The sequence below is a fragment of the Nansenia antarctica genome, assembly GCF_963989245.1.
Source record: "Nansenia antarctica genome assembly, chromosome: 9".
In the NCBI taxonomy this organism is placed as follows: domain Eukaryota; kingdom Metazoa; phylum Chordata; class Actinopteri; order Argentiniformes; family Microstomatidae; genus Nansenia; species Nansenia antarctica.
The window spans coordinates 20,943,436-20,966,486 of NC_137679.1; the positions used below are offsets into that span (position 1 = coordinate 20,943,436).

The following is a 23,051-nucleotide window of genomic DNA, read 5'->3' on the forward strand; positions in this document are numbered from 1 at the left end:
CATTAACCACTGTATGCCTTTTGACTGTTTCCAAGGAAACCGTCAGAGCAAAATCCCTCATTTCCTCCTTAGAATGGCAGAGATGTCGTGATTAATGTGTCACAGATCAGAAGCATCTAACAAGCCATAAGTATCGTTTCACTTGCCTGGGCTTTTCACATCAATAATATCCTGCTCATTTATACTTGTCTATACTGTTGCGGGGTTATTAAGAACCACTGATGCTGCCCTCCAATTATTTCAGCTCTAGAGAGAAGGCTGTGGGGCCTGCCGTATGAATACCAAAATCCTGATTTCCTGACACTAATGACATACACTAATGATATCCAGTCATTTTTCCCTCAAACTAAAAAAGAGAGGCGCAGTGCGCCGCTTCTCCCAGGCACCTTAGCGGCCTCGACCATCCTGGCTGTGGCGTCGGCCAGTAGTTTGGCTGCGGCGAGTAGCTTCTTCGAGTTGTCCACGTCAATGTCCGCCTCGGCGTCTGACCTCATAGCGTTGACCAGGTCAGAGGTGGCCTGGGCTAGGACCCGGGCCTGTCTCACCATCTCGCCTACAGAGAGAGAGAGAGAGAGAGAGAGAGAGAGAGAGAGAGAGAGAGAGAGAGAGAGAGAGAGAGAGAGAGAGAGAGAGAGAGAGAGAGAGAGAGAGAGAGAGAGAAGAGAGAGAGAGAAAGAGAGATCCATCAATACTGTCCCACCTACTGTGTAGATGACTCATTTCTTCATTCTCATCGGATCCCGCTGCAGCTCACGGTTTCATATCACCTCCTGGTGTTACACCTCTTCTGTATTCTCCTCACTGGCTAAGAGCCACATCGGCTCAATGTTTCGAGAGACTCGTTATTTTTTAACTCTCTCCCAAAATCTTCTGTAAAAGTTTGATACCTGTATAGTGCTTTGTGCTGTATAGCGTATAGAAGGTACAGGACAGTTTTTTAAAATCAAACAACCACCAACCACCTACAGCTCGAAATACCTCAGATGAAAAGAATAACAAAGGCATGACATTCAGGCTATTTTACAGCCTACAGCCTTGGGAAACAGAGAAAGATAGATAGATTTCATTGTAAATGATTCTCGAATGATCTAATACAATGTTTTTTTTTCCCTCCCCGGATGCTGATATACAGGTTAGAACGTTCACCCCTGCAGAAAAAAAAGCCCAGGTCATGTGTTTTCTTTTAAGTTTCAAAGCTTCGCTGAACGTGATTGAGACCAGATTTGAAGCTCTGTAGTGGTTTTCGATGACATGTTTCCTACAAGCCCTTGAGGATTGGCTGGGGGTTTGAAAATTCTTTAGATTCACGGCCAAAACCGTAACAAATACTTCAGGCTTTGAAAATGTTTCGACAACAGAGTTTTGAAGGTTCTGGTAATACAAACCATAAACCTGACAACATCTTAGTGTCCCACTCAGTCAAAATACAGGGGAACAAACCCCCGCTGAAAGCCTCAAGTGACTCAAAGACAAGAAACGGAGTCCGCACCTTCTACCGACTTGAGCGATAACTCTTTTGCTTCCTAAGTCCTCGGACAATAACCAGCAAGGTTTACGACTCAAACCGACGGATACCAAAGTCGGCCGGCGGTCATGAAAACACAGGGCGACATCAATCTATTCAATCTTCACAACCGATCCCCTCCCCCCCCTCTCCTCCCCTCCTCCCCTCCCTCCTCCCCTCTCTCTTCTCACCGGCGTCCCCCATGGAGGTGAAGATACTCTCCGTGACCGTCATGATGGTGTCGGTGGCCTGGTCGTAGCGTCCGATGGGCTCTCCGCAGCTGGCGTAGTGTCGGACGTGCTGCAGCAGGTCGCCCAGGGCCTGGCTCACCGTGCCGGCCGCCCCGCTCACCTGCTTCAGCAGCTCCCCCTCGTCCGTGGCCGACAGGCAGGCCTTCACGCAGCAGTCCACCGAGCGCTCCACCAGCCTCCCTGCCTCCACCAGCTGCTCCTGGCACACCGGGGAGCTGATGGTGGGGCTCACCACCTGTACGCGACATGGGGGTAAATCGCCATGCTGGGTCACAACACGGGCACGCTCGACATCGCAACCTGTTTTACAAATCGGCTGTGGGACCGGGGGGGGGATGGGGGGGGGCGGGCGGCTGTTGTTCCATCATAAAGATAGAACTAATCGTGTACTGTTTCCGTCAAATTAGGCTAAATATGTAAAGGTCTGTGTTAAGACAGTCGGAGGGAGGGTAAAACACAGAGGCGTTTACGATAAGCGGTGTGATGATGTTTTTTCTTATCAGCTCTTATCGGCCTCTGCCTCACATCTGGGGGAACGGAGCAGCGGTACGGTACCTTGGTGCACGCCACCAGCTGGGAGGTGGACAGGGCGCATTGGGTGGCGGCGGCTATCACTCGGTTCTGCAGCACCGTGTCCTCGGCCACCTGGGCCACGTTCTTGGCCTTCAGGACCAGCATGGCAGCTGCGTTGGCCACCGCTTTGGCCAGGCTCATCAGAATGTCCTGCAACACAGTCATCACAGCTCCTTCAATGAGAGACAGAGAGCAGCACCTGGGATTGGGAGGAATTAAATAACTGCCATGTTTTTACTATAGTGTGTGATTTTTCAACTGTATAAATAAAGTGTAGCTACACAGCTGTATCGTATGTGTGGGAGTAGACATCTGTCAACTATTTGTCAACCTAGGCTGACAATAACAATGGCTGAATGAAAATAAACGCATATAGTGTTACATCAGTGCTGTGCTGCTTTTTTTTCTGCTTTTTTTTCTGAGAACGTGTGTGTCTTCCTGTTTGGCAGCGGTAACCGTTGGCAACAGTGATTAAGCGACTCCGACCTGGAACCGCTGGTCGGTCTCGCCCTCCCCCATGTGACGCAGCAGGTCCCCGCTGGCCTGCCCTATGCTTCCTGCCGCGGTCAGCACCGTCTGTCTGGGCTGTGGGGATGACATCATCACAGTCACAACAATGCACTCACGGCCACAGGCCAATCACAGCAACCGGGCTGGACGTGGTCTGGACAGCAGAAAAAAACTGCTGTGTACTTAAAAACACAATCTGTCAGTCCTCCTTCCACAATTTTCTCCAAACACACACTACCACACCTTCCTGTTTACAGAGCTACAATGTGACATGATCAATAGGAGGAATACTGTGTATGCATGCAGGGGCTGATGGGATGCTGGGATGTGATTATTGTACGGAGAACGGAACAGATGTGAGATCTGATAGGTGGGTGGCGGTGCAGGCAGACTATGGGACCCCCCCTCTGGCCTCTCTCACCTCTCCGGCCGCAGGCTCCACGGACGTCAGCAGGTCCGAGACGGCCCCCGCCAGGGTCCGGGCCGCGCCCATCAGGTTCTGTCCGCTGCCCACCTCGTCCTCCATCAGCGCCGCCAGCAGCTTCACGCCCCGGGACATCTCCGTCAGGTTGGAGGAGATGGTGGTGATGGCGCAGCCCACCGCCGTGTAGTCTGTGTCTGTGGGGTCGCCTGGAGGAGAAGGTTGACACACACATACACACACACACACACACACACACACACACATAGAGAGAGAGATGTATTAATACTGTACCACAGAGAGAGAGAGAGAAAGAGAAACAGAAACCCATTGTTAAACCCTTGTTAAAAGAGACTATAGCGCAATAGTCTCTCGTTCAGTCCAACCCCCATAGATCTGTCTTCCGCAAATAGACACATCAGTGTCATGATCATCATCATCGTCATCATCATCATCATAATGGAAACCCATTAGACTCGGTGCTGTAGAGACACGCATGGAGAAGGAGAGGGTGATTCTCATTTCAGGACGAGTAAAAGTTTCTCCTGGATGGATGGTAAGAGGGAATCTCAGTGCCACCCAACAGATGGCTGGGCGAGATTAAAACCCAGCGAAAGGGCTGGCAGGGGAGCGCGTGGCACCACTCCAGCCAGCAGGGAGAGCAGGGAGCCGCTGCCAGACAGTTCAGCTGCAGGACAACATACTCAGGATTTCTTCATCAATGGAAATATTTATTAGGATAATGGGAAATGTTGTATTATTTAAAGAGAACACACCGCCTCCCCTCCCCCATTTCTGTGGGTTTGGAAAAAAGGGTGTATTGATTGCACTTTTTTCCTCTGGAAGGTAAACATGTTTTTCTTTTCACGACGGCAATTTCCCTTGGAGCTTGAGTTTCGATAGTGAGTCGCAGCTTCTTATGAAGAAGGATTTGAGTAGCGAGAACTAAAAACTGCTGTCGAGAAATAAGGGTTGAGAAGCGTGATCTCCCTGGGCACTCACCTGCTGTAAGATTGACCACAGATGCTGTTCCAGCGGTGATGGCATCGACTTGAGAGTGGATTTCGTGTTTGGATTCGTCCACTTTGTTCTGAACCCAAACCCTGGACGCCTTTCAGAGGGAGAAGAAGGATGAAACACCTTTCATCACAGTAGGAGATTCTCAGCTCATATAAACTCGATTGTCAGGGATTAAATCCCTCACAGCTTCGGAAAGGACTAGTCGCTAGCTTCCACTTGAGCTGTACAGTCAATTTCCACCACCTACAGTAATTACATGTGAAAACACTACGAGTTCAGATGGACTCCAAAATAAAATAAGCGCCTCTTAGTCCCCTTCGCTTAGCTAAGCATATCGTCTCGGAAGGAGAAATGCCATATGTGCATCTTTTTTAGGAGAATTACATTCACACAGATGTGTAAAAAAAAAGAAAAACACAAAACGTTTTTTTGGGGGGGCGAATTCATCTTGACTAACCAGGAGGGAATACTATGGAGGCTATAACAGAGCAGATTGTTGGGCATGTGCTGAGTGAGTTGAAACATTTGTCATTTGGTGTGTGTGTGGTGTGTGTGTGGTGTGTGTGAAGGGGAATTAAAATCGAGGGAACTCACCATGTCGTGGCCCAGAGGTGGCAGGTTATCTACCTCTCCCAGGTCGGCCTGGGCCTGCTGCACCGCATGCATACTGGTGTTGATGGTCCCCATCAGAGCCTGCTGGGCCAAGCTCTGACAACACACACAGACAGCTTTAACACTACAACAGCCGTGCCTATTTTACCTACTAGTAGAGCCGCCTTGGGGATCAAAGAGAATGTAAATCTGCTATTTAGACACAGAGATCACTAGAGGGCGCTTCTTTTTTTAGCCTGCCTCCTACACGGAAAAACTGCAAAACAGCTTTATACTAGCTTATCCTGAAATGATTTTGAAAATGTAAGGATACTGGGTGGTAGAATGCACATATCTAGTCATGAAAGGAGGGTTCTGAAATTTGATCTGTGGCACTACACCCTGCTTTCACTGTGTGACATTGGTGATGGATGCCAGCGGGCACACTCACCAGCGGGGGCATGTGTCCTCTGTGCATCTGCCCTGTGGTGATCTGCTGCTGGGCGCAGGGCATGGTGCCCATGTTGAAGGTGTCTGGGCCGCCGATGGACCCTGAGCGGATGATACCTGGCAGCGCCACAGAGCCGTGCTCCACCCGGCCCACGCGGTTGAACTGCTGCTGCAGAATGGTGGACCTGGAGAGGGATCGGCAGACGTAGGTCAGGGTTCAAGAATTGGGGGCAGTATTTACAGTCGGAAAACAATTCCCTTTTTGTCCCCATTGTCATGATAGCTAGTTTCCTAGTCCTGTAAAAACCAGATGCCAAAATCAATATTGGGTAATGGACCTATCGCTAAGCCACGCCCCAAAATAGAAATTGTCCAATCATATCACAGCAAAAGTCACGACAGGCAGAAAACTCGGACAAACAACTCGACGCGATCTGGTGGAATGATCATGGAGGGGGCAAAGTAATTTTTCTGTTTTTTACATATGCTTAAACTACAGATTGTAAGCTTTCAAATGACGTGTCATACATAGAAATTGGGGAAAAATTGAAGACGACATGAGTATTTGAAACTTGTTAACCCTGAAAACTAAATCCTGAGAAAATGGCCTTCAAAGATGTTGGACTTTTTCACACCTTCACACAGGCAGGTAATGGGCGGTAACAATAGCTGGTTAACCCCACCCCCAACCACTCCCCCTCTAGATTGACAGCTATCAGCTGATGGTGAAAAGCTCCTAGACGAAATATTCTTGTCATCTTTAAAAAACATGTCTATTACTTGCTGTGGTAAATCAGGAAATCAGAAATTCGCCAACTCCCGCCATTGTAAGTCATTGCATGTCATTCAGTCACGGTCGGTCAGTCAGTCACTATCAGCGAAGCGTTGTTTGTTTGTCAGAGTTTTCAAAGGGGGCGTGGCTTAGCGATAGGTCCATTCCTTCCTTGAGCTAGTCTTGATGAACTTGTCATGGTAGCTAGTTTCCTAGTCCTGTAAAAACCAGATGCCAAAATCAATATTGGGTAATTAACTGCTTATTATGAGAGGTAGCAATTATGTTTTTGTGCTGAGAAACAATTCGCAGTCAATTAGCACACAGACGTCTGAGATATGACGCCCTGTCATTGGCTACCACAGGGCGGGCTTCGTTACGAGAGACACGCAGGTTTCCAGTGTCATCTCACCGTCTCAGAGCTCTGCGTGACAGGATAAGTGTCCATCTGTATTAGAGTGGCACTAGGATTGAAGCAGCAAGGCCAAGCCAAGAGAAACAGCAGGCAACGGAGATGAAATACGCCAAATACGGCTTCCAAGAACACAATATCTTAGATAGAGAAACACCCCAAAATATATCTGTACTGCCATCTTTTCTTTAGCAGGGTTTTGAAGAAATGTGAGTGAATGCAAGAGACCACTTCAACAGTAGTTCATCTGGCATATACTGTAGTTTCAGAGAGTAAGCAGGCTCATAGAGATACTGTACATTTTCAAGAAATGCATGAGGTTGTTTTTTCCTTGAATGCCTAAACTCCTTTTGTTTTATTCTTCTCAGGGGAATTGTGCAGCGCAGGCAAATGTAATTATGCTGTATGCACAATTAAACCTAGGTTTACTCTCACATGAGTAATAACTAGGCAGTAGTGCCGTAATAGTCCAATATGGTCAGTGGATGCTGGTGGAGGTAGAAATCGGAGGACGGGATCATTGTAATACATGGAACGGAATAAGAAAGTCCTCCTTCCATTCCGTGGATTATAATGAGCGTGTCCTCCTATTTCGATTTCTACATGTACTGCACGTATAGTACATGACGTGAGCCATCCTTACTTCTTAGGAGAGACTGATTCCTCCAGCATGGTGGATTCCTCATCCCCCTCTAAGCCAAAACGATCCTTACTTTGCTTCTGTGGAAAAGGAGAGACAAAAGGAGCCACGTAAATAACGTATCATTGCATTGGCTATGCAAGTTGTCATTTCTGGTTTGGTCATTTCTGATTGGCCTTCAACTTGCCTTCTTGAGGATGATGTCTATATATCCCGCAATGAGCTGAGAGATCTGCTCCCCCTCTGTTGTCTGAACAGAATAGTAGCTCTCTTGGTACTCCCCAAAATCCTGCAGGAGATGAAGGCAAAAAACTGCAGAGGTGAACCACATATCAACATCAACATGTACTGTCACAAGTGCCTCTGAAGAAGTGTTTGTGTGTGTGTGTGTGTGTGTGTATGTGTGCGTGTAGGGAAGGGAGCTTTGTAACCATGACCCACAATGTTTCTTTCCATCCTCACACAGGAAAATAATGAGATGTTGAGAAAGAAGCTTTGAATGAACAACACCGACAACACCCTAAACCAACCATTCCTAGTCTCCTAATGAAAAGGAAAACTTGACTTCCTTCCACTGCACGTGCACATTCTTCAAAGAGCTGATCAAATATGAGGCGTGCTCTTTTTCTATAACTTGCACTTCAAAGGCTTCTGAAGGGAGAGATAGGAGTGTAATATTTCATTCAAATCAATGTTGCAAAAAGTACCATTGAGTATCTTTAAAATGTGCAGTCCTTATTCATCTTTAAACACTTGTATTCAGCCAACTGAGCGTAGTCTTGGTTAATAAGGAAAGATAAGCAGAAAAACGAAAGCCATTGTTGACAACAACCTCGACAGAAAATGGAGAAGGCACTCGAATGAATAAAACATCTCCGAATGCTTCACATTCTTTCTCTGAAATCTATTATAAACATAGTCTGAGACATGCAACAACAGAGCTGCATACTGAGAAAGAAAACACCAGATATTGGGGATTGGGATGGCAACAGCGACAATAACAACTCACAATCATTTATGGAGCTGGTAATGGGAGATGCTAAAGACAGAATTAAAGTAGATGCGGTGTGAAATTAAGGCATAATACAAGTATTGATTATGACATGTCCCCAATACCAGGCTCCGCACCATGGGGGCCGAGCCTTCTGCTCGGCTGTGCCGCGCCTGTGGAACAGCCTTCCTGGCCAGCTAAGGGCAGTACAGAGCCTGGACTCTTAAGACAGGCCTAAAAACCTTTTTATTCAGAAAGGCCTTTGACTGTTGAACCTGTGTTCATTCTTGTGATTTATTTTGTGTTTTTTTACTACGTTTTTATCTTATTATGTTTTTTAGGTTGTTTTGTTTTGAACTTGTTATGTTTTTAGGGTTGTTGTTTTTCTCTCTGTAGCACTCTGTAGCACACTTAGATTCTTTTGAATGAAAAGTGCAATACAAATAAAATGCATTATTATTATTATTATTATTATTATTGATCTGTTGTATGTGGGATTAGCGTGGAGTCGTACCAGGGTGAAGCTCTTGGGTGAAGCGGCCCATCTCTTCACGGTGGTCAGGGGCCACTCCTGGACCACGTCCTTCGTCTTCTCCTCCACCCTCATCACCGACTCTTTGGTTATCCCCAGCAGCCGTACGACCAGCTTATTCTTGCTTTTCATCTTTTCCTAGCGGACGAGAGAAAAAAACAAGACAATATTTTTTATAGGTGTTCCCGACACCTACACAGATGATATCGCTGGAGGCATCTCTACATTCATGGAAAGGAAAACATTTCGTGCTGCGAAAATGTTGCTGGAGCACACATGCTCTCTGTGAGCATGTCCTGAGTCAGAAGCCCCACTGGAGGAAGAGGGCAGATGGGGGAGTGACCCTGCAGAGTTCAGGCTTGTTTAACTGTCCCTCCCTGCTGTTCTGCTGAACAGGCCCCTGTCTCCCAGGCCCTCTCAGGCCCTCTCCCAAGGCCTGCGGTGCTCACGGAGATTGTCAGTGTATCAGAATGGCGCTTCCAACCAGCTCACACTCTCCTGGCCTCCTTTCCTGCCTGCCATCTCTCCTGATGTCCTGTTCTCTCTGGTGGAGGGCAAGGCAGTTGTTCTCTCTCTCTCTCTCTCTCTCTCTCTCTCTCTCTCTCTCTCTCTCTCTCTCTCTCTCTCTCTCTGCCCACGGAAAATCCATTACGCCTCACTTCAGAGCCTACTCTTGGCTTTTCTCCAGGAGCTCAGAACGCTACACTAAATTAGCGGTTAAGGGGGAGACGGGGGAGGCGAAAAAAATACCTTGCATGTCTCCGGGCTATTGTTTTCATCTCAGGGTCAAAAAGTATAGCTCGGATAGGAACAAAGGTGTTTCAAGTTTTAGAGCAGATTGCACAATGCTTTTCATCCAAGGACAGATAGCATTATCTTGATTATCACAATGGCTATGTATAGGAAAGCTATTCCGAAACGTTCATTGTCTTTGACTGTATTACTAAAGTGTTGTAGTGTGGGTCCACATTGTATTCCAGTAAGGAAGTCAGATTTTTCTTATCTGAAATGCTGGTGTGCCGTGTTTAGAGATTTGATCGGGAATCTTTAACCTTGGGTGTAGGTTTTGAAACATCTGCTTGGGCTCTGGAATTGACAGCGCAAGTTGAATTCGCGTCAGACTGCTTTTATTGGTCAAAGACTCACATCGCTGTCTGAAAAACTCATATCAAAGAGCCTTAGATACCGTGCGGTACAGGAAAGCTTGTTCTGGTAGTCCTGAGATGGTTTAAGAGTGACAGATAACAAATGGAAGGTTGCAATAAACTGCCTTAGTGTGCAATACTTGTTATATATCTGTGTTTTTAGCTTCACTGTTATGCGAGAGAGTGGTTGTGGAATTAATTATTTAGTCTCTTAAAATTCCCTATTCCCTCTCTCTCGTTCTTTCTTCCTCTTTACACACAAACACACGCGCACACACACGCGCACGCACACACACGCACACGCACACGCACACGCACACGCACACACACACACACACACACACACACACACACACACAAACCTTAAGGCTAATCTTAATAGTCAGCTGTATTTACCTAGGGAAACATTCAGTTGACTGTCTGTTGGAGTACAGTACACACACCTCTCTCTCTCTCTCTTAATTATATCTTACCTTAACCAGGAAGAAGGACACCCCATATGTTGGAAGGGACCTTGCAAGTTTCACATATTTCACTTTTGCCTCAATTTCTGTCATTTCTCCACAGTTTTTGTGATCCTGTGGGTCAGAAAGAATTACAGGAACTTGATCTTCATAACATCAGAAAATTTCACATTTAAGGAGATGCAATGAAGGAGCCATAAAGGAGGCCTAAACAGCTTTACATGTGCATTATGTTCAAAAACTATTATAAAATGTTTTGAAACACTGCACTGTACGTACCTGGAATATTTTCTTCTCTGAACCTCTCTGCTTGATATACTCTTTGGGTAAAAACTCCTTCAGGCTATGGAAATAAATCAAATCGTTCATGTTTACACATATGATGTACAGGCATTTATTTCCTCCCCCATTAGCATACTGTACTTTTACACAAGATCATTCTCGCCATTCGTAACAACGCTCCTAAGTACTCCACTCAACCAAGAATCCCACCCTCCCCAAAAAAAGATACACTGTCCTGAACAACTATAAGACGACAAGATGTGGATGGAGGCCAGGGGAGGCTGGTGGAGGTCGAAAATCATGGGGGACTCAGGGGCTCAATGCATGGAATGGAATGAGGAATGGTATCAAACATGTGTGCCTCCCCCTGATGGGAGACAGAGAGAGTGAGAGAGAGAGAATGTGCAATGTTGAGAATGCTAGAGGAACGGAGGAGGAAATGTAGTTGTAGCTATCAGATGAGGGCGGCTTACTCCAGGAATCCGGGCTTGTGTTTGTGCTCCGCATGGGGTCCAAACTGGATCTGAGCCTGAATTCCGGAAAACTCGCAGGCTTTATCAAACGAAACGGGGTGTGAGCCGTTCAGTATGTCATCTCTGGCCTAGAGGAGAGAGAAAGAGAGAGAAAAGAAGAACAGGGTTCCTACAAGTTTCAACTTCAAGTCAAATTTAAGACCTTTTTTAGACCTCTTTGAATATCATTTTAGACCTATTCGCGACACCATATGATAGCTTTGATGATTTTGTCATCCTCGAGGTGATGAAATTAGGGATTTCACTGCCATACAGACAAAAAAGGAAGCGAATTGGCATTTTTTGGGTTCCGGCTTGATTAATTTCCGCGTAAATAGATGTGGTCGGACTGATTTCCTTGCAGGATCTCATTTTTAAGACCTAGCACCCAATTTTTAGTCTGAATGACTGAAATGGGAGACCTTTTTAGGCCTTATGAATTGGATTGCGGGATTTCAGACATTAAGGCTTTTTAAGACCAGCGCGGGAACCCTGAAGAAGAAGAAGAAGAAGTGAGAATTACACCGCATTCAAGCTACATATCAGAGCAGCCTAATGCTGCATCGGCTGTTTTGAAGTTTGCTTCAGAGGAGAGTGCCTACTAAGTGCATGATGTAAAGCAGGAGAAGGAGCAATTGCGCAAACATTTTGAAAAAGATTCATATACGCAGAGGAGCCAAATGAGAGTAGTCTGGAGCAATTCAAGCCATTTGTTATCATTTCAAATCCAAGAGCCTTTGTCATAACACCCTGTTCACCCAGCTCGAGGACCTAGATTTCGCAGACGACCTTGCACTACTCTCCGAAAACCACACACACTTGCAACAGAAGACAGATAGGCTACAGACTAACAGTGACCAGCTTGGACTCAGGATCAACATCGGGAAAACTAAGACCATGAAGCTAAACCAGAAAACACATGACCCAATCACACTCAGGGGAGAGGCTATAGAGGACGTGGAGCACTTCACATACCTAGGGAGCAACATCAGCAGGGATGGAGGAGCAGACAGGGACATAGTAGCACGCATCAGCAAAGCACAAGTAGCCTTCAATATACTCAGGCCCATCTGGCTGTCCAAGCAACTCTCCAACAACACAAAGCTACGGATCTTCAATACCAATGTAAAGACTGTCCTGCTCTACGGCTCTGAAACGTGGAGGACCACCGAGGGCCTCACAAGCAAGATCCAGGTGTTTGTCAACAAATGCCTGCGGTACATCCTCAAACTGTGGTGGCCCATCAGAATCACAAATGAAGAGCTGTGGAGAATAACAAACCAGGACAGCATAGCTACCACCATCAAAAGGAGAAAGTGGAGCTGGATAGGGCACACCCTTAGGAAGGACTCCAACAACATCACTAGACAGGCCTTGGACTACAACCCGCAGGGGAAGAGGAAAGTTGGAAGGCCGAAAAACACCTGGAGACGTTCCACACTCCAAGACCTGAAGAACATCGGGGTGAGCTGGCAAGAAACAAAGGCCCAGGCCCAAAAGAGAGTGAGATGGAGAGCTCTGGTGGACGCCCTATGCCCCTCAACGGGGTGAAGAGGACTAACTAACTTGTCATAACACTAGCATAGTCTCACAGACGGCGATATTGAGATAAAACACGCCAGTTCCGTAGAATCTTGCATCAGCACGGCATCCGCAAAATGTAATTAATGAACTATATACAAGAGAGAGAAAAAAGAACTAAATATTTCATGTAATAATTTTTTCACGACTGTATAATATTATGTGTGTGTGACCAGCTCTTTGAGCCCAGGTGTCAGTGGGGAGCTCTCCTCTCCACCTCAAGGCGAGGGAAGCTAATGTCATTATTATTATAATTTGGAATCATTTCAAATCCAAGAGCCTTTGTCATAACACTAGCATAGTCTCACAGACATTGACATAAAACATGCCAGTTTCGTAGAATCTTGCATCAGCATGGCTGAGGCATCCGCAAAATGTAATTAATGAACTATATACAAGAGACATAGATGTACATTAGATGTACAGAATAGATGTACATTTGGCTCCATTCACTGGCAATGTTTCTGTGACTGGACAACCGTTCTATTTCATTCTCCTCCATCAAAGCCTTGCTTCAAAAGGCTCTCCACGGTTCCGAAAACAGTGTAGGTAGCTCACAGAAGAGGAAAACAGCACTGCTAGACACCTTTAAAATAGCAGTCTCTCTCTCTCTCTCTCTCTCTCTCTCTCTCTCTCTCTCTCTCTCTCTCTCTCTCTCTCTCTCTCTCTCTCTCTCTCTCTCTCTTCCTCTGCTGCATGATTTATGGCTTACAATGCTGAGAGGCTTGACAGTGAGAAAGCCTCCATCAGTGCTTTTAGCCTCAGAGTACAGTCCCCGCTCAGTTCATTCTAATGTCCCATTACATCAGCTGCAAGCTAAGCGCCACTTTGTACTGAGACATAGGCAATCTCCTCTAACCAGAACCAGGACCAGGAGCAGAACCGCACCCCTTCAGTATGGTGCACATATGTATAGCCTTTTTTACCTATTATAAGAGCCTCTTTACAATCCTCAAGCTGCTATTTACACACAACGACCACTAGTTGGCCGCTTGTAAATTAGACTGCTTCCTAAACAGAAAAACTGCAAAATAGCTTTATATTAGCTTATCCTGATGTGATTTTGAAAATGTTGAAGAGTCCAAGGTCAATCACTCAGTAGAGGACTGGGCTGGACTAGAGGTGGAAATTCAAAAGGAGGTCCTGACACTGCCTGGGGGACATACTGTAGTACTGAAACAGACCAGCTCACTGCTCCCTGGGTTGGACCATTAACCTAGGAGGACAGCATAGACATTCAAAACAAAACGCTGAGCAAGGGGAAAACTGAACTAATGCATACAGGTCCTCCACAATCGATCAACCAGCTCACCGATAAATCAATAGGCAAGTCAATAACAACCAATAAATGTATCTCATCCAACAGTAAAACACAAGAGATCCTACAGAGACTGCATTGGTTGTTTGTATGACATTTAGTACACAAACAATACGGAAATTCAACCCCCAGAGATATATTAAAACAAAAAAAGGGACACAACCCAGTCATAGGTAAAAGCACATGAGCACATGGAAAAGCTGTTGCCATGGGGACTTCACGCGACGGCCATGTCTGTTCTGCTGTGTTTAGGAGTGCTGAATCTGGCAAAATACCCCCCACTGTGTGCGTATAGCGGGGTGGGGGTCGTGGCGGGATGAGATCATGGAAACTGCACATCATTAATAAAACATTTCGCGCTCATCACCAGGAGGTTCTCCCTAAGCAATGCCAAAGATGATTTCATCATTTACACACACACACACACACACACACACACACACACACACACACACATTAACCTACTAACTGAGTTTCCTAAGGTAACGGCTGATTGGTGAATGAGGACTTTTCAGAGAGAGATGCCCGTCCTACTAGAAGGGAGACGTTGACAGTGTGCGTGTGTGTGTGTGTGTGTGCGTGTGTGTGTGTGTGTGTGTGTGTGTGTGTGCTCATGCCCCAGAGACGCCTTTGAAGGCAGCGCTGTAGTGGCTCATGGAAGGAGTCACAGAGATAACGTGGGCCTGGGGTATGTTCTAAGAATGCTCTCTGTCTTCTTCTGCCCTGTGATGCCTCTTTAATATTGTGACAAATGTGTCATTGGAGTCTGGGGCACAGCCATGTGGCGGAGACTCTCTGTATTCTGCCTGTGTGCGTGTGTGTGTGGGAGGGGGGGATAGAAGAGAGAGAGAATAGGGAATAGGGAAGGTAGAGAGATGCAGGGGGAACATGAGAGGGAGGAAATGTTATTTTTACGAGAAAAATATGGGCTTGTGTTTGTGAAAGTAGGGGGTGTATGATGGAGCACTACAATGAGTGCCAGAGTGTGTGTGTGCATGTGTGTGTGTGTGTGTGATTATGTCTTTGAGTCTTCATAGGACTGAGAGGGTGTAAAAAGTGAGGCAAGAAAGAGAGATAAATTAGGGAAGAGTCAAAGTGAGGGATAGAGAGTATCAAAAGGAGAGAGATAAGAGTTAACTATGGATGTACTGTATTTATGGACTCTAGGTCCCAGCCAGCCAGCCTGGCTTAAAAGGAAGGAGTTAACTATAGATGTGAGTGTGAGCGTGTGAGTGTGAGCGTGGGTATGTGTGAGTGTGTGTGTGGTTCTGTGTATGTATGTGTGTCCAGCATGTACAGTCATGGCCAAAAATATTGGCACCCCTGCACTGTCAGATAATGCACTACAAATTGTTGCAATTACAAATGCTTCGGTATTCACATGTATATTTCTTTTGTTTGCATTGGCACAACACAAAAAAGCAGATAAAAAAGGACAAATCTGATATCATTCCACACACAGAACTCCAAAAATGCAATGGACAGGATTACAAGCCTAGCCAGTTCACCATCATAGAATCCACTATGAATTCTTTATTGTATCAGAGGATGGAAAATGTGAGACCATCTGTCCAAAAATTTAAGCTGAAGCGGATGTGGACCATGCAACATGATAATGACCCAAAACATTCCGGTAAATCCACCAAGGAATGGCTCAAAAGAAAGAAATGGAGAGTTCTGGAATGGCCATGTCAAAGCCCGGATCTTAATCCTAGTGAGATGCTGTGGGGTGATTTGAAACGGGCTGTTCATGGTAGACAGTTATAGGGAATGTCTAATTGAATTTATTCCAGCCAAAGGCGGCAATATTAGGTATTAGGGCATAGGGTGTCCTTACTTTTTCCTCAGTAGGAATTAGCATCTTTGTTCATTTTTGGAGTGATAAAAGTTACACTTCCACTGTTTTTGGTTCGATTACATCACCTTTATCTATAGATACTGTTTGAAAGAAGATCAAATACTGATATGTCCATATTTCTTAAAAAAGAACTCAATATTTCATCTAATACTTTTTTCATATGACTGTATGTGTGTGTGTGTGTGTGTGTGTGTGTGTGTGACCCGCTCTTTGAGCCCAGGTGGTGTCAGTGGGGAGCTCTCCTACCCACCTCGAGGCGAGGGAAGCTAATGGGGATGATGCACTGAGGCGTGCAGTGAGCAAAGTCTCTTTGGTGTAGCGCAGGCTCAGCTGACCACTCCGGGGGATCACAGGGTGTCATCAGCCCTCTCTCCGAATCCATCCACACTGTGCAGCAGCACTGGCACAACCAGCATGGGCCGCACGCACACACACACACACACACACACACACACACACACACACGCACGCACGCACACACACACACACACACACACACACACACACACACACACACACACACACACACACACACACACACAGACTTTGGCCCAGTCTTGGCAGAGACAGTCGTCCTTGTGCTGATGTCTCTGAAGCTACAGGCCAAGTTGCGGAGAGCGGGCCAAAGCAGGCCAGAGCAGAGAATCACACAGCCTAGTGTAGTACAGCTCTTTTGCTGTGTGCTGGACAGCAGTGGGCATCGCAACTACTGTATGATGGTGTCTCCTCAATAACGGACAGAGGGAGAAACAACAGTTGACCGATTCTACACCGTAACACTTCATTCACTGGGTTCGACATTTTACAGGCACAGTTTTACATGTGCAATGTCCACAAACACACACAACAGTAGTTCTCCCAAGAAGAAAGACATAAGTTGTGGACTCTATATTTAAATCACAAAAGAACAGTCCATGTTCTTTACCCACCAAATGACAGAAATAAAAGAAATATAATAATATATATATATTGTATTAATATATATTACAGTTTTTTACGATTGCTAACTCACCATGTTCAATACTGAAACCACAGTTTCACAACTCTTCATACAGTCTGCATTCGTAACACTCATCTTGGCCAATGACTTCATTCATGTCTCAAAAGAAGCTCGTTCAACCACACACTGTCAACAATGTTCACTCAGAAGCATACACTGTCATTCATGACATTCTGACTTACAAAACATTAACAACAGGGAGCATTACATAGTTTGAATGATTTTCACAAGAATGAATATTTCATTATAATAATGGTTTGATTTATAGTATTCATAGACAGAATAGTTGACTGTAAAACTGTAAAGTATTAGGCAACAAGAATGAATTAGAAACGCCACAATTTGCTTCTATCCTTTATTCTATCTTTTGCTTCTATCCTTTATATTCTATGTTTTATCCTTATTTTTCAGTAACTTTGCAGAAAGTAAGTTACGGTACATTTACTTCAAAGTACACTACATTTACTTGTGTAAAATGAAAAGTGAAAAATAAAGTGGAAGATGCAAAGTTCAAATAAAAAAGAAAAACAGAAATTCCAGGGCTACAATACAATAGCAATCACACCAAAAATGTCTCACTCCTGAGGGTTTTGGTCCACCCTCTGGTCTGCATCTGGTCACATCTAATGTCTTCCCTGGCAATGCATCTAGTCTATTTAATTTCATTGTACATATTCTGCTACTGTAATATTTTCTAGACATTTCATTATGATTACTGCAAATAGTGAAAATACCACCGCTCATCCGTTATCAGACTTTGCTGAGGTTCTGGAACTGAAGAGTATCAATAGAGTGCAAAATAACAGCATCTGCACACTCAAACACTGTGCAAAAAAAACAGTTTATTGCGAGCTTTCTGTCATATATGATAGGAATATGATTACTGCAAAATTGCACCAAATAATTCAGTTTTGAATGTGTTCTTCAGAGTTTTGAACACAGTATGTTAGCAATGAAAAAATGTGTTGCAAATACATTGTATTTTGCAAGTGGGGGAGTTTGAATGAGAGAAGTGTTATGGCATTTGGAGAACGTAGTCATTGAATGCATTCTGTATGAAAGCAATGCACAAATCACAGAGAAAGAGTCACAGTCATGGGTTTCTGCTCTGCTGACTGTATGAAGAGTTGTGAAACTGTGGTTTCAGTATTGAACATGGTGAGTTAGCAATCGTAAAAAACTGTAATACAATAAAAGAAATGAAAGCACAATCGCTAAAACCCCCAATTAGGAACACCCTGGGCAGCACAGTGTAAGGAACAGTCTGTAGCCAACTGTATAATCATCTCAGCTCTTTATCAGAGGCCCTCTGAGACTAATGGGCAGTGTGTGGGAGACAAGTACTGAGCTGACCAACGGGACACAGTGTAAATGTTTGTGTGTGTGTGTGTGTGTGTGTGTAGGCTGACCTGGACATAGAGGAGGTTGAATGTGCATGCGTGCATGTGTGTGTGGGTGAGCGCTTGGCTAACCTGGACATAGAGGAGGTTGAATGTGCATGCGTGCATGTGTGTGTGGGTGAGTCCTTGGCTAACCTGGACATAGAGGAGGTTGAGCTGGACCGGGTCACGCGAGTCCACGTTCTGGTCCGAGTAGAAGAACTTGCGCCTGAGCAGCAGCATCTCACTCTCCTCCACCCCCTGCTCTCGAAATGTCCTGCTGTGGTCCAGCCAGTTCACTGTGAACACGCAATATAGACACATGTACTGTAAACACAACAAAACAAGAGGCATATCGTGTACGTTTGTTACTGTGGTTCAGTGTGTAGTGAATAAAGCAGGCAGACAGACACAACGACAGACAGACACAGATGGACAGGCAGACAAAAAAAAACCTTCTGGCCTACAATCTACTAAACTAATCTTGGCCAACTGAAGTTTTTGTTTGAAAGAACACGAAGGCAATCACTTCCATTACTTTGTGGTGAGAATAAGGCTAGATTTTGTGATGGTTGGAGGATGATTTATAGTACAAAATGTAATTGCCGTCCCTTGGGCCTAAGATAACTGTGTTAATTTCATTAAACATTGATATAGTGCTATGAAAAATTTGACTGGCGTGATAAAGCACATGTTCAAATGAGATAGCGTTGGGGCTCATTTATCACTGAGAGATATGGTGTGACGGAACTATGGAACAAACTTCACAACACTTGTGTGTGTGTGTGTGTGTGTGTGTGTGTGTGTGTGTGTGTGTGTGTGTGTGTGTGTGTGTGTGCTTTTGGAAGAAAACTCACAGTCGTCGTCGGTGTGGAGTTTGGCTTTGAGCTTCTCCATCTTCCTCTCGTCTCGCAACAGAGTCCTGTCCTTCTTCAGGGTGCCCATCCCGTCCTCCTTCTTCTCCTCCACCAGCTCCTGGATGAGTGAGTACTCCTCATAGTTGGTGATTCCTGAAACGGACAGCCGGCGAGCCAGTTAACAATCAGGAGAGGGAGCAGCATCACAAACAAATGCCAACGCCCTCTCTCTCTATCTCTCTCTCTCTCTCTCTCTCTCTCTCTCTCTCTCTCTCTCTCTCTCTCTCTCTCTCTCTCTCTCTCTCTCTCTCTCTCTATCTCTCTCTCTCTCTCTCTCTCTGTCTCTGCCCAGGAACACCAGTTGGGGGGAACTGGCGAGCAGCCAGAAAACAAACTCAAGTGAGAAGTCAGAAGAGGGGGAAGCCAAGCAGAAACCCCTCTAAACAAACACGGGCCAATAAAGAGATCTGCCAGACGTCTCTCTTTTCCATACCCAATTGAGCTTGGGTGCAGCCCAGCGTAATTGAAATATATGGCTGAGGCAACACCTCAGGGACGGCAAAGGACAGCAGCACTGCCTCCGGCTTCATCGTAAAACAAACAATCTTTCAACCGAATATAATAAGCCTTTTTAAGCCATCAATCAACAATCTATTCCAGAAACCTTGACTATGGCTGTTCCTTCCTTGCCTTGTTCCTGAATGCTATAGGGGAAGTGTGCATTCATATTGCAGCCCACTCCTATACTGTAAGAGTGAGCTAAAAATAAGGAAGGGGATTAATAATGCAAGGCTGGCGGATGGGGTGACAAGATTCATGTTAGCTTTAGCAAAGAGACGAATTCCACTCGCCTATTCTGCTGCATATGGTGACCAGCAGCTCTCCCACAGTTTTAGAGTCGTCCACCATGATGGTTTTCACTGCTCCGTCCAGCATTTTGATCTTCTGGGGACGCTGTTTCTTCTTGTATTCTAAGACATCCTGAGAAAACACACGAGAGAGAGATGGGGCAAGAGGTGAAACAGATACAGGAGCAGATAGATTGACTTTGACATCCACTGGGAGGAAAACACAGACTGGACAAATCTGTTTCTGGAGAATAATACCTAGGGCAAATATTTCACCAGACTTGTTAACAGTGAGGTGGTGTGAGGCATGGCCCAGATAGATCACTAGAGGTCGGATTGGGCCTCGCCCTGTGTGTATTGGGCTTTATTTACCCCGTTCCGGAGCATGTAGTAATCCAGAGTCCTCCCAGATTCCAGCCAGATTCCTTTTCTGGGATCGTCATCAGAGAGAAAGAGGCCGTAATCTGAGGCTGAAACAGAGCGATATACAACAAACATACATAAATGACAGTTTAAATGGCAGGAGGTAAGTGTATAGTACAAGCATGAGGCTAGATGTCCATGTGGAGATATTGTAAATGAGAAAAAAACATTGTGTCAAAATAAATGATAGAATCTCGTTTAATCTTCGGCATGTCATCAAGGTTGTACTGTTTATGATGCAAAGGATGTCCCCTCTAATCTAATTTATATTCAGATTAACGATCCATTTCAATGTGCCAAGAGCAGTAATCATTGTTGAGTACAGTAGCTCCGGGCATGTCTTAAAGCCTCCCCTCACCTTGGCCAGTCTGGGCCTCTGGGACCCTCTCTCTAATGATCCTGCAGGCATCGTACACAGGTGTGCAGGGCTCAAACTGCATGGTCTTCACCACGTTGCACTGCCGGACACAGATCTTCAGTGACAGGGCCACCATCTTGACTGGCGGTGTATTGGCGTCACCAACCTACACCTGTAAAAGCCCAAACAAACAAATCGGTTCAGACACAGCCCCTCTAGATGAATCTGAGACATTTGAATAACATATTAGTGACTTGCACCATTGATGTGGTTATAACGGAATAAGTCATAACGAAGTCATAACGGAAATAAAGACCTGATCTTGGACAGATCTGACCACGGTTAAAGATAAAGATTTCCCCCCTAAATAGCTTAACTCACATTGAACTGTGAAAATAATGCTTGGAAAAAAGAGCTGGAGGAATAGCACAATTCTGCGGGGATGCATCTGAAGTCTAAGCAGCATACAAACACTGACTAGTAAGGTTTGTCCTCAGGTGGATTTTTATACAAGCAACAGACAGCTGCTTTATAGGGGTCTAGTGCATCGGTTACCCTCCATCCCTCCCCGCTGCGCTAGCTTTAAAAGGTGGAGAAGAAAGAGAAAGAAGAAAAAGAAGCTCTTGCTGGCAGTGTGTTTAGCATAAGCTGAGCCAAGGTGAGCTGTGTAACCTTTCCTTTGTAGAAAGCAAATGTCTCTCCAATCAGCTATAATAATAGGATAGAGGGCGCTACACAGAAAATGACTACAGCGGCATCATTATCTGCTCCTTTCCGCTTGTGCTCATCCCCAACAAGCAGACACATGAGTCGGTGGGTGACGCGTCACCTACAGTTACAGTAATCTCCTCTATGTACGCTGTAGTTCCTAGGCCTATTACAGAACACAAGAGTACAGCTAGCGCTAATGCTATCATTTTCCAATGAAAATGCTTGTCAGTGCTTTTTTTTTTCTCCCTTTCCAACAAGACCGGAACTGCTCAGAATGGATGTCTTCACCTCGAGGGTCTTATCTCTCCTTAGATCACACGAGTAAGGAAGTCTTAGATCCGATCATTATTATCACTATCTGGAATAGATACATTATTATGCCAAATGTGACATAATCTCTCTGGAAAAACGGCATACATGACAGTTGAGAAAGCACAGATCATTACCCCATGTGACCAGGTGAAGATCAGTGTGGATTGGAACATCGTCCTTTGATTAGATATGCTACAGCCTATTATTAGTAGTAATGTACGTATAGTGGGCTATGCATCCATATGATGCGTCACATTCCAGTTTGTCATAACAACGTCTTCAATACAAACGTCACCTACACTATAAGCTATGTGAATGCAAATGCATCAAATTGACAACATTTAGAGACTAGATATAGCCATGATGGGAGACACAAAATGTTACCTCATCCTCTGGAGGTGTACTTCTAGAGTACCCGAACCCACCAGTGCGCCACTTTCAGAATAAAGAGAGAGTAAAAAAATGCTCTCTAATGAGGTAGTTGTGAATGAGCTTCTAGTCTTTCTTTGGTTGTGTTGCTCCCCAGGTTCTACAGGCCCCTCAGACAGCCTCTCCTCTCCTGATTCCCTGCACAGAGGCAGACACAAAGAGGTAATGGCTCTGCATGGGACTTCGGGAGGCTGGCAGAGGAGTCCTACAGTGCCTTTGTGGTCCAGATGTACGACTACTCTCAGTTACAGTAGATTACAGGCCACACACACATACACGTCACGCACACACGCACACACACACACGGTCCAGTAGGGTGTAGCTTGGCCTTGGTGTGTTCAGAAATCAAGTGTACCATCTACTTTCACTGGGACCTCTACACTATTCTATTGTCCATTAGTCACTTTGATGCATCAAACACAGTAAATAGTTTGAAACATTCCTGTGGTAGAAAATACTTTGCCAGAGAGAAAAATCACTGAAAACCGTCTCAAGTGAATTGCTGTAGTTTCTGTAGAAAAAAAAGGCAGCCCAGGAGAAGCCACATGATGAAACACAGGAGGATAATCACAATTCTTTGAGCGAGCAGCAGCGTGAGAACCAATTTTTCACTGGGCTCCTCTGGCAAACGCTCACATGCAGCAAGTTCCTCATTAGCTCTGCTGTCAGGCTGGGGAGGATCCATCACTTCTGAGGATGGGGGACATGAAAGTACTGAAGCTACCAGTAACTGTTACTCATAAGTAATGGCAGTGTTGATATTAGTAGGTATTACACACCTACACCTGCTCTCTATGGCTCTCTATACAGCCCTCAGACTCAGCACTGGGTCCCCCCAGGGCTGCGTGCTAAGCCCCATCCTCTACAACCTCTACACCTACGACTTCACCCCCGTCCACCCCAGCAA

General features: G+C 45.4%; 1 protein-coding gene across 1 annotated transcript in view; it reads right to left on the reverse strand.

Moving 5' to 3' along the window:
• The window catches only part of tln2b (talin 2b), a gene marked incomplete at both ends in the record, with an annotated part of 60,167 nt that extends 39,339 nt beyond the window's left edge, over window positions 1–20,828 (reverse strand). The window contains 19 exons of the mRNA XM_080539325.1: window positions 387–553; window positions 1,696–1,990; window positions 2,311–2,478; window positions 2,815–2,913; window positions 3,260–3,468; window positions 4,262–4,370; window positions 4,874–4,987; window positions 5,322–5,505; window positions 7,148–7,224; window positions 7,332–7,433; window positions 8,650–8,805; window positions 10,286–10,390; window positions 10,556–10,619; window positions 11,032–11,159; window positions 18,363–18,505; window positions 19,064–19,216; window positions 19,915–20,044; window positions 20,284–20,381; window positions 20,693–20,828. Coding sequence (XP_080395451.1) covers window positions 387–553; window positions 1,696–1,990; window positions 2,311–2,478; window positions 2,815–2,913; window positions 3,260–3,468; window positions 4,262–4,370; window positions 4,874–4,987; window positions 5,322–5,505; window positions 7,148–7,224; window positions 7,332–7,433; window positions 8,650–8,805; window positions 10,286–10,390; window positions 10,556–10,619; window positions 11,032–11,159; window positions 18,363–18,505; window positions 19,064–19,216; window positions 19,915–20,044; window positions 20,284–20,381; window positions 20,693–20,828 — 2,637 coding nt within the window. The remainder of the gene's footprint in view (window positions 1–386; window positions 554–1,695; window positions 1,991–2,310; window positions 2,479–2,814; window positions 2,914–3,259; window positions 3,469–4,261; window positions 4,371–4,873; window positions 4,988–5,321; window positions 5,506–7,147; window positions 7,225–7,331; window positions 7,434–8,649; window positions 8,806–10,285; window positions 10,391–10,555; window positions 10,620–11,031; window positions 11,160–18,362; window positions 18,506–19,063; window positions 19,217–19,914; window positions 20,045–20,283; window positions 20,382–20,692) is intronic.
• Between the last annotated feature and the right edge of the window lie 2,223 nt (window positions 20,829–23,051).